Consider the following 12,216-nt stretch of genomic DNA (forward strand, 5'->3'; position numbering starts at 1 on the left):
TTTTCTATAATACTTACAAGAGTTTAGTTTCACTGATTATTGTCCAACTCATATAAGTTTGATATTACATTTTTCTACTAAGGATATTGTATGTGGAATTACTGTCATATAATGTTCTTATAAGTACCCAAATCATACAAGTTTCATTTTGTACAAATTTAATAAGGATCTTATATCTGGTTTCACAGTCGTATGCATTACATACAAGTTTCAGACAAAAGAGATACAAACTTTATAAGATTTATCTATATCTTTTCCATATGGGATGTCTCAGCACGAGCAGGAAAAACTTCTCTCTGCATTTCTCTTCAGCAGACCTGACTACTGTGACGGAGTCAGACAGCTGATTCAGAAAACTGCCGCTCGAGTCCTCACCAACACCAAGAGAGTTCTGAGGTCTTTACACTGACTTCCTGTCTGTCAGAGAATCAACTGCTGGTTTATAAAGCACTGAACAGTTTCTGACCTGCAGCTACAGTACGAACCATCCAGACCTCTCTCGTCTTCAGGGACACGTCTGCTCTGCGTCCACAGAGTCAGGACGAAACAGCATTTAGTTTTTATGCTCCACATATCTGGAACTAACTCACAGAGAACTGCAGCTCTGCTTCTTTTCAATCAAAGTTTAAGACTTATGTTTGCCGCTGCCTTTTATTAATTCAAATATTTATTTCTTACACTGCACTGTAATTCTCATTACTCAAATACTTTAAACTGCACTGCAACTTTATATTTTTATTTTTGTCATTGCACCTCTTGTCTGCACTTTTGCTTTTTTTTAAATTGTAAATGATTTACTTAATTAATTTAATGTAGTTTATTGTTGTTGTTTTTTAATTGTAAATCTGTATCCTTTATTGTGTTTTATATTTTATTGCTCTGTAAAGCACTTTGAATTGCCCTGCTGTATGAAATGTGCTCTACAAACACAGCTGCCCTGCCTTTATAACACTTGTGACGACTGAAAATAAACCCAGTGTCTAAATGAGGACATTGTTTTTGTCCAAAACTACATGCTGTTCAAAGACAATGCTTCATTTTTAGTCTTATCAGGCTCTACTAATCCCAAATATCTGGGACAAATTAAAAATTCATACCAAACAAAAACTCTGTTTTTGTTTGTTTGTCTCTGTTTTTAAACTGAATATCTGAGTTTTGGTCGGTCAAATCATGCAGTTTAAAGACACTTCACTATTTCATGATGTTTTACAGACTAAACTCAGACTAGAGCCAAATACACACATTTGAATCAAGAGCAAAAAAGCTTACCTGCTTCATGTACAATCTTTGAATTATTGGCTATGGAGAGATTAAAAGAAATATCAGTACGATGCAAACTCACAGTGTGAAACAAAAAAAGATACTAGTATTATTTAAAAATGCAGAAAATCAGAGAGTCAAAATATCAAAGCACGGTTCTTATACAAAAGCATCTAAACAGGAAAACTGTATTTTTTACTCTTGAATGATTACATGACAAATCACAGCAAGCATGCGATCTGGTTGAGTGAATCGTTCATTTCATTTGCTGCATTCAGCGCGAGCTGTAAAAGTCATGCTGCTGCAAGTGATTGATTGTTAGTGTCATTTTATTTCAATCACTGGACAACCATGGATTCATAAATGCTCTCAGCTTCAGCTGCAGGACATGCTCATACAGCAGTGCGTTTATGAACGTAAGGACAACATGCTGAAGGGAAATATCAAACCTCACACTGTCAAATCATTGTTTTTTTTTTTGTTTCTTCAAATCAAACCAAAACACAAATTAGATGTACATAAGGGCTGATAGGTAGGTGAAAGAATAGCAACATATTAGAAGGAGTCACGTCTTGTTTTTCATGAAACGACTCAAACGACACTCAACCAATAAAATAATAAATATAACATCTTCAGAGTGGTGATAATGCGCTCTGAGGCGACCCATTATTAGAAAATAACCCATAAGATGGAGTCAAAGAACATGACGATGCACAGCAGTCTGTTATTGTCTATAATGGGACATTACAGAGCACAGTATCACTCTGGTACCATGGCCACTTGAACTGTCATTTATTGTTTAAGGTTTGATCGGGTTACCATGCTGAGGTCAGTTTATTATGAGTTAACGTGCTGTAGCGTTTAGCATGTTCTTGTTCAGCCTGGTTTGGGGTTGTCTCGTCCACCACAGAGGATGCATCCCACAGATAAGAGGAAGAGGAAGGAAGAAAGAGACTCTCTGCTCTGCATTGGATGTGGGAAAGTTAACGTTAGGGATGCACGATATTGGATTTTTTGCTGATATGCCGATATGTAACAACTCATTTGGCCAATAACTGATATCAATATATGCCCCACCTAATTTCAGTGATCATCAAGTCTCTTCTGTAGTGGAATTAACATCATATTATACATACATACTCTTATGGTGACGGCCCACCAGCTGATGGAGACATGAAATACTTTTCAATGTATGTGATATTCATTCATTGGGCGAAATATGCAAAAGCATGTTGGCTGATTCTGATAGTTCATTTTAAAGCTGTTCGGCCGATGCCAATGATGTGCCGATCTTATCATGCGTCCCTAGTTAACACAATGAGATATTCCAGCAATCCGTGTCTTCACTGTTCCAAGATGGGGGGCGCTGTTACACGTCTTCTGACATAGAACGGCACTGCCATGTCCAAAAACAAACGAACAAGAAAATCCACCGGAAACCGATGTTGTTGTTTACAGCGGAAATGTAGCAGCTTGTAAACTGTGTGAACATGCCGGCACAGACGGAAAAGTGTATGGTTGCGCAAGTCGTGGAGATGTTGATGGACTCAGACTGATAATTCCTGTTTTTATCAACATTCTGAATCCGATTTGGGCGAAGAGGGATCTTGAGGGAAGGTGGCCTGGGATCACCTTGGGATGGAGCTGGTGGAGGGACGTCCGGAAGGCTTTGCTCAGCCTGCTGCCGCCACGACTCCGCCTCGGATAAGCAGTTGAAAATTGATGGATGTTTTTGAGATATCGCAAGAATGGGACCGACAGATGAACGACCTGAAAACTTGAAGCGGCTGTTGCCGGCGCTGAAGCATCAAAAATCCGTAAACAATAAAGGAGTATTCTCTGTGGCCATAGTAACCGTACGGATCATCTAACCATATAAAGTGCCATTTAAATAGCTTACCATTGTTTCCGCTAACTGCGCTCTGTGTGACTGTTGGTGCTGCTGCTGTTGTTGTTGTTTCAGTTGTTGTTGCTCTAGTTGTGTCTGGCAGTGTTGTTGTTGGTGCTGCTGCTGTTGTTGTTGTTGCTGTTGTTGTTGTTGCTCTAGTTGTGTCTGGCAGTGTTGTTGTTGGTGCTGCTGTTGTTGTTGTTGTTGTTTCTGGCAGTGTTGCCTTTGTTGTTGTTGTTGTTGTTGTTGGTGGTGGTGGTGGTGGGCGATGTGATGGTTTTGTCTCCTCAGAAACTGCAGAAAGCAGTCAGTCAGTAATAAAATCTTACAAGAGGGGACTTTGTTGGCAAGAAAAGCAAGATGAGTTTTAGCACGTCAGTAAGAGGAAGCAGAAATACTGTTGGCATTAGTGATATTAGCAGCAGTAGAGGAAGATTGGGTCAAATTAAAGTTGGTATTTAAAAGTACAGGGATCTGAAATATCCCGAATCTGTTACTGTATGTTGTCTTTTTGTTGGTGGTCGTGCAGGTCTCAGAGATTCCAAACTTCCTTTTACTTAAAATAATGATCTTTATTTCGTGGTTTCAGTGTCGCAGCACTTATTTCAGCCAGAACTGGATACCATAAAAATAGACAAGTAAATCATTTAGAGGCTTTTTTAAAGTTCAGCAGAAGGTGACTTCTGTTTTATACCTGCCTAACATGTAATGATTTACATTGCGAGCATGCTAGCAAGCTGATGATAGCAACTTTAGCCTCACAGAGCTGCTATCACAGCGTTAGCCTCTGAGTTAGTTAGTTATTATTAACAGCAAAGAAGATCTATACAATCAGCACAGTTTCAAGATTAGAGTCACCAATTCAGTATCTGACCAAATGTCTCCCCTTCTGTTCCTGAGATATGACGTTAAAACATGATGATGTCACAGTCAAGCTGACCTTTGACCTTCATTATTTTATCAAGAATGAGAAAGATGACCTTGAAATCTAACGACTTCATCACTGGTTCAAGTGGACGTTTGTGCCAAATGTGAAGAAATTACCTTTGTGACAGTGACCTTTGACCACTAGATTCTTATTAGTTCATCATTGAGTCCAAGAGGATGTTTGTGCTAAATCTGACAAAATACTCTCAAGGTGTTTTGCTTTCACAAGAATGAGAAAGATGACCTATGACCACCAAAATGTAGTCAGCGTGTTCATGAGAATGAGATGGATACAAGGTTACAGTGACCTTGGCCTTTGACCACCAAATTTAAATAGGTTCATCGTCATCGTTTGAGAGGATGTCTGTGCCAAGTTTGAAGAAATTCCCTCAAGATGTTCTTGAGATATTGTGTTCACGAGAATGAGAGGGAGACTGATGCAAGTTCACACTGACTTTGACCTTTGACCTTTGACCACCAAATTCTAATCACTTCATCGTTGAGTCCAATTGGATTTTTGTGCCAAAATTTGAAGAAATTCCCTCAAGGCATCTTGAGATGTTGCGTTTTCAAGACTGGGGCAGACAGATGGACAGATGGATAGAGGGACGGACAACCCAAAAACATAATACCTGCCGTTGGTGGCGCAGAGGCAAAGTAAAGACAAAGCAGGTGGCACCGATGAGGTGAAAATGTGCAAATCACTCAAAAATGGCAGAAGCTCTAAAAACCAAAGTTTACGCCTGCATCCATGGTTCTCTTAGTGAATAGTGAGGAGATGGAGAACTGCAGTTCTGCAACAGCAAGCGTGATTTCTGGGATTTCACATGCACAACTGCAACATGCACTTTAAAATCAACGCTTAACAAAAGGTGTGACTTACTAATGGGCTGTCTCTCTTTATGGAGCTCACAGACACGCTCTAAAAACAGATGAGATCAGTGTAACAACACCAAAGGTGAGCCTCATAAAAGCAAAATTATACGGTTCAATAAAAAGCGAATAGACGAATCAAAAAAAAAAAATGGTGCCAGCACTCTGACAGACATAATAACAGTAATTAAAGACACACACACCACACAAACACACACACTCACACTCACAATGCAGCGTGGATACTCACCATAGTTTTTACAGCCTGTGATCCAAAAACAAAGACAGAGAAAAAAATTATTAATTTCAAAATGTTAAAATCAGATTTAGGAAACACAGGACTATGATTACACTTGGTCACAAAAAGACACTACAGGTGGACAGGGTAACATTTCTAACTAACAGAAATCACCACAAAACTTCCCCAGCTGATTACTTACATCAAGACGATTATTTTTTGTATTACAAGTTTTCTAAAATGTTATGTTTAAATATGCAAATGAAGCATTATCTAATTACATATGTGATTTTTCTGTACATTTCCTGAATGGAAACCTGAACTGCAATTCCTTTCCATTTTCAACCACTTATCCAAAGCCGTGTCGCGGGGGCAGCAGGTCAAGTCAAGTATTCCAGACGTCCCTCTCCCCAGCAACACTTTCCAGCTCCTCCTGGAGGACCCCGAGGCGTTCCCAGGCCAGATGAGATATATAATCCCTCCAGTGTGTTCTGGGACGTACCCGACGGTCTGCTGTCGACCAAAGTCGGGCCGTCTGTGAGCGTCTGTCGGCCTAGTTTTTACGGTGTGTCCTGCACCGTCGGCACTTTGGCGTCGGTGGCTTTTCGGCCGATTGAGCATGTTGAATCAGCGGCAGAGCTTGTCGGTGAGAGAGATCACTCTGATTGGCTGTTCAGGTTTTATGTTCTCGCCCCTGTAGCGAGTGAATCTGCCTGTAGTGAAACCGGGGCTAACCGGTGCTTCCTCCTCAGGCTCCACTTCACTCAGCTGCCCCACAGACCCGCTGCTTCTTCACACTTTAACCTGAATAACAGACCGGAGCTAGCTGGGAGCGGCTAGCGGAGCATTAGCCGCAGCATGACCAGAGGGAAGCACAGCCAGTTAGCCTCCACTAGCCTCCCAGCTAGCCCCGGCTCTTCGTTTGGATTCAAACGGAGAGCCGGGGCTAGCTGGGAGCGGCTAGCGGAGCGTTAGCCGCAGCATGACCTCTGAGCTATCCCCGGCTCTCCATTAGAATCCAAACGTAGAGCTGGGGCTAGCTGGGAGCGGCTAGCGGAGCGTTAACCGCAGCATGACCGGAGGGAAGCACAGCCAGTTAGCCTCCGCTAGTCTCTGAGCTAGCCCTGGCTCTCCGTTTGGATCCAATCGGAGCACCGAGCCCTGGTTTGTTATTCAGGTTAAAGTGGGAAGAAGCAGCGGGTTTATCGGGCAGCTGAGTGAAGTGGAGCCTGCGGAGGAAACACCGGGACCGTCTGGATGTAATAGTCCGTGGAGGTGCTGCGGTGCTCGGCTGCACAGATAGGAAACCCCTCGGCTGACAGGATGTACCACTCTCTCACTCCGCTCTCTCTCACGCAGGCGCAGAACGTACGTGCTACTTGGCCGTCGGATGTAGTCCGTGTAGTGTGTTCAAATGCAACTGACACAGGGCGACGTGAGGCGACGTAGACGACGCAACAGTTGGCTTTTGTCACCGCTAGTTCTTTGATGTCGGTTTGGTGTGTCTGCACCTTAAGGCTGAGCCCAGACACCCTACAGAGGAAACTCATTTCAGACGCTTGTATCTGTGATCTCATTCTTTCAGTCTCTACCCAGAGCTCATGACCACAGGTGAGGGTTGGGACGTAGACGTAGCTCCATTCTACCCTCACTTGTGAACAAGATCCTGAGATACTTGAACTCCCTCGCTTGAGGCAGTAACTCTCTCCCAACCCAGAGGGGGCAATCCAAAGTTCTCCAGTCGAGGTCCATAACCTCAGACTGGTGGGTACAGACTCCAAACTAAAATGAACACCACAGTGTGTATTTTGGACGCTACTGAAGCAAAACAGCCAAAATTCCACAACTGAGCTGTGCATTAAAAACCTGTTTCCACCTGTAGTGTCTCCTGTTTAGTTTTGTGCTTTGGTGAGATTTTACTGCACGTGTGAACAATAATAACAGACGTCAGACCCAGGTTTTCATTTTAAGATCAGGATGTGTAGGAGCAGTACCTTCAACAGGCTCGGATAATGTGTAGTGTGATACCAAGCACCCGAAGTGATAGTGACTGATTCCCACAGAAGGGTTCCCTTTACACTTTTCAGTCTCAGTTTTTGGCACATCCTTCTGCTTAACAAGAGAAGAAAATGAGACACTGAAGTTTACAATCATTCACAAAAGTCACAACAAACCTGACACCAACTTCAAAAACAACAGCAATGAAAGGTTGGTGTTGTTCACTCACTCTGTCATAGCAGTGATCCAGCCATAGACAGTATGGTTCGTGTCCGTCTATGCACTCTCTCTCCACTGTACACTCCAATGTGTCCTGCATTAAAAGAGCACACACGTTAAACAATATGCTTTAACATATATTTAATCTCAACAGATCATTTTTGATCAGTGTTTCTGTAGGTTACCTTCAGTTCACCAGTCTCTATGAGGTACACAGTGTGGTCCAGATATTTTTTCTTAAAGGTGGGCAAACAGAAGACATAATCAGTTGTTAATTATTACTTCATGATTATCATTTTTCCAACTGATATGTTCCCAGTCATAATGAAATGCAGTAGAAAGGCAGGAAGCATCCACAGAGCGTTTCAGAGGCTCAACGGAAAACTAAGACTTAATAATAAGACATTAGAATTTAATTAATGATATATCAACTGTTAAATTAAGAAGTCAGACAAGATGACACCAGGACATATATTTCTATCTGACATGGAGACTGCAGCAGTAAAAGTTCTTTAAATCCACTGCAGAACAGTTTCTGTGACACTCAGTATGTTTCCATGACATCAGAGAAAATGGATTTATTGTGTCAGTCTGACTAATGTCTGCTTCACACGACATGATATTTCTGTCTGTTCTAACAGTCACTATGTCACATTACGCGATTGTGACTTGGCCGACGGACATGACAGACTACACGTTGGTCCACTCCAATCATCCCTGGTCGTCTTTCACAACGTGTGTGATGTCATCGGGTTATTCTTGTCCTATTTTTATTATTACTACTATTATTCCAGTCACTGTGTCTGTTCATGTGTCAGCTGAAATGTTGTTGCAGTCACCTAAAAAGCGTCAACAGATGGCAGGAGCTTCATTTGAAGCACCGTACGCAAACACGCAAGTCACTGAATCCTCCACAGGAAGTTCCTGCAAATGTTTCACAATAAAAGCCTATTTAGAAATGAAGGGATTCTTTCAACCAACATCAAAATGGGCTTTTAATTTGAAACACATACAGGAAGTGTTGAGTTTGAAATGACGGCGCGATGCATTAACTTTATCAAGGCAAACAGGAGCGGATCAAATGTAAAAATATAAAACTACAGAGGCATTAATAAATAATGGCGCGTCTATAATGTAATGTGTTTGAAATGAAGCTGGGAGCCTCTGCAGCTGTGCTGAGTAAAGGCCCAGACACTATCTTTGCTAGCTTGATGCTAATGGCAGTACTCAGCGGGTTGATAAAGTGCCTCTGCTGTTTCCTTTTCACTCTGTGTGCTAACATCCCGACGGGAAATACCTAAAAGGCTGGGCTGTTGTTGTCGTACAGTTTCCATGGCAGCAGATTGCTCTCTGTTCCTATTGGTCAAAGTGACGGCTGTGACGGGAGAAGTGGTGAACGACTAAAAGAAAATCAAACATGCTAGACTTTCTGTGGGGACGTTGTGAGGCGTCCCGGACGTGGTGTCGGTTGTCGTCTACTATGACACACTGCACGAGATGAAACAATGGATTATCACGTACGACACTCGCTGTCGTTCACGATCCATGCTGACAATGTACGCCGCTGCATCTGGCTGATGTCGTGTAGTGTGAACTAGGCATAAAACTGGACTTTTAAAATCCCTGTAAACATGTCAGTGTGAGTGAAATGGTCCTGCAGTGAATTTGTCACAGTGGGACTAACACACCCAGATCATGTGACTCCTGCATGTATACAGTCAATCAGACCCAAACTGGCCGAGGCGCTCTGAGCATGCTCCACAGTTTCCGCCCCGGGCTTTGACCCGGAAGTCCAATAGCATTAAATGTGTAAGAGAAGAAGAAGCCGGTAACAACATGGAGAAATCTACATCCAGAGCCGTGACTTTTTGGACGGACCAAATGTACAGAGCTGTAAAGTTGTCCACCATGGTAGCAGTTAGCTGCTAGCTAACCGTAGCTAACTTGTTTGTCCATTGTTTGGTCTGTGACGTAATAGGTCAACAGGAAAAAGGTCCAATACTAACAAGCTGAAAGGGGGCATATCTCCACCTATCGTAGAGGAGTCGCACATACTTGGCTCAATAAATGGATTCCCCTCCCGTGCTTGTATACTGGGACAAGGACAGTATGCCAGTTAGATGTCCTTGTCCAGCTGGGACTGTAGCTCCACTTCACTGTGACTGGAAACGTACTGAATGTGTTGATGATGTGCAAAAGAATATGTCCGATAATTTTCAATATTTTTCTTATTGTCAACAAATGTGCCGTCGAGCTATTAAACTACTGAAAACACATCAATGAGCTGCTTCATCGCACCAGGTCTGATGTAGTTTATTATGAGGTGATCGCACTCGCACCGTTCTGCTGTGTCATATTCACTAAAGCAGAGGGTGTCAACCATTTTCATATCAAGAACCCCTAAAGAGACACACGTTAGGTCAGGGACCTCCATCTGAAAAGATTTTGGTGGTTAGATCTGATTAAGACCAGAATTCTGTTGTCAACTACATTTGAGGTGATAACCAAGGAGGAAGTGAAACCTGTGATCAGAGCAGTCACTCTTATGACTCTTACTCACAGTGGACTCACTACTGTAGTGAATTAATTGGGGGAACTCCCTGGTTGAGGACCAGTGTGCTGAAGACCCTAAGAATGACACTATTTACTGCTGTTTGAGTTGTTTGCTGACAACAAACAGTAACCAGGAAGTTACTGGTCATAAACGGACAGTATTGCACTTTTTCAGTCCTTTTAAAGCCACTCTGTGTAGAAGGTGACATGTTCTTGCCTATCAAAGATGACATATTGGCAAACAGTATTTAATGTTTCAGACCTCTGAAAACAAAAGCTCAGCAGAAGATACTTCATTGCCTTCACTTTCTTCCTTTTGCTGGTGTAAATAAAAGAAAAGATTAACATATACCATCCGTTCCACGGTGAAATAATCCTCACAGCCTTCTTTTGACAGGTTGATCAGACACAAGAGAACCTGGAAGATAAAATTGAACAACAGTATTAAGTAGTCTGTTGATGGCAAAGCTGTCATGTATATATAATAAGTTATACTGTGACTCAGCACTCTTGTGTCGGAGCTCCGAGCTCCGAGCTCAGCAGATTGCTGCACTTACAAAGAGACACAGACGGGCGTGTTTCCATGCCGTCATGCTGCCGCTGCGATCATCCAGACTCAAGCTAGGAGAGAAGAAACAGAAATATCATTAACCCTCTTTCACACAGAGTTCCCAGTAAGTTACTGGGAACACCCTATCAGGAACTGCTGGAATCGATGGGGAATTCTAGTCAATGGCTGTGATACAACACTTAAGAATGATTCATAAAACTCAATGGAAGAGGAAGAAGAGCGGGTCAGGACAGACGGATGTGTGTATGGCCACAGTCAGTGCACCTGTGATGTATTTAATATTAAAAAAGTCTAATGTTGTCTCTTAGATTCAAATACATCATCAGTGGAGTCTGACCGTGTGAAAGCGTCCTTAATCAGACTGATGTGACGCTTTACGTGCTTGTCCGTGCAATGTTACTGCTTTCACTCACATCACAGCTGAACCAGCATTTTTCCTGAAATGTTCGCAGGTCTTGAGGGAAACTCAAATCAAATCAAAATCCCTGCTCCCGTTCACACATGAGCCCACGCAGGAAAATTCCTGAACTGCATATGTGAGCAATATTTTGGGTATGTCAACCAAAGAGACACAAATTTACCTTAAAGAGGTAAAAGTTGACATTTAAGAGACTCAACAAAACAATAGAGGCATGTAGAGGAACCACAAAGAGAAACAAAAAGACACAAATATACCTCAACAAGACTCAAAGACTCACAAAATAACTACAAAGAGACACAAAACAACAAGAAAGGCACGGTCACCCCTGAGTTTAAAATTAGTGCGTGGAAGAGCCAGAGGTCAGCTGACCTGAGGGGTCTGGAGGTGGAGTATGGGGTTAAAAGTTCTGTCATGTAGGAAGGGGCCACTCTGTTTTGTATGTGAATAAAAGAAGTTTAAAATCAACATGGTGCTGCACTGGCAGCCAGAGGAGAGAGGCTAGGACGGGGGTGATGTGGTCTCTCTGTCGGGTACCTGTCAAAGGTCTGGCTGCAGCGTTTTGTACTACTTGCAAACGGGAGAGAGATGACTGATTAATTCCAGTGTAAAGAGAGTTGCAGTAGTCCAAGCAGGTGGAAATGAAAGCATGGATGACTTTTTCTAGGTCCTCGAAACTGAGGAATGGTTTGATTTTTGCGATGGCGCGAAGTCGGAAAAAACTGGCTTTGACTACTGAGTTGACCTGTTCATCAAACTTGAGCGCAGAATCGAAAATGACACCGCGGTTCTTGACATGAGGTTTGATAAGAGTGGACAGACTGTTGGATATCAGGTTGATGTTGTCAGGGCCACAGAGAATGAATTCGGATTTAGCTTCATTTAGTTGAAGGAAGTTTACTGCCATCCAGGACTTTATTTCATTGATGCAGTTGAAGATATTGGTAAGTTTGGAAGATAGAGCTGGGTGTCATCAGCATAGCAGTGGAAGACACACAGATAAACTAAAAATAAAAACCAAGGGCTCATTTATGCTCAAGAACAACGTCCACGCTAATATAAGGAATCTTGGTGTTCAATTCGACCAGTCAATGCACCCAGAGAAACATGTGAAGTCTCTGTGTCGCAATTGTTTTTACCATCTGAGAAACATTGCTAAACTCCGCTCCATTGTGTCCCACTCAGAACTAGAAATGTCAATCCATGCCTTTATATCATCCAGGCTCGACTACTGCAGTTCACTGTTCACGTGTCTCAATCAGTCATCCATC

General features: G+C 42.5%; 1 protein-coding gene across 3 annotated transcripts in view; it reads right to left on the reverse strand.

Annotated features, from left to right (window-relative positions):
- LOC126405568 (uncharacterized) overlaps window positions 1-12,216 on the reverse strand; it is a 35,349-nt gene that overhangs the window by 11,933 nt on the left and 11,200 nt on the right. For 2 of the 3 annotated variants that reach the window (XM_050069372.1, XM_050069374.1), the window contains exons 2-10: window positions 10,514-10,577; window positions 10,309-10,374; window positions 7,589-7,639; window positions 7,414-7,497; window positions 7,181-7,298; window positions 5,199-5,213; window positions 4,959-4,997; window positions 3,161-3,442; window positions 1,270-1,299 (exon numbers count right to left, since the gene is read on the reverse strand). In XM_050069372.1, the coding sequence (XP_049925329.1) occupies window positions 1,270-1,299; window positions 3,161-3,442; window positions 4,959-4,997; window positions 5,199-5,213; window positions 7,181-7,298; window positions 7,414-7,497; window positions 7,589-7,639; window positions 10,309-10,374; window positions 10,514-10,577 (749 nt within the window). The remainder of the gene's footprint in view (window positions 1-1,269; window positions 1,300-3,160; window positions 3,443-4,958; window positions 4,998-5,198; window positions 5,214-7,180; window positions 7,299-7,413; window positions 7,498-7,588; window positions 7,640-10,308; window positions 10,375-10,513; window positions 10,578-12,216) is intronic. The other variant, XM_050069373.1, reaches the window with a different exon arrangement.

Source organism: Epinephelus moara, chromosome 18, assembly GCF_006386435.1.
Source record: "Epinephelus moara isolate mb chromosome 18, YSFRI_EMoa_1.0, whole genome shotgun sequence".
NCBI lineage: Eukaryota > Metazoa > Chordata > Actinopteri > Perciformes > Serranidae > Epinephelus > Epinephelus moara.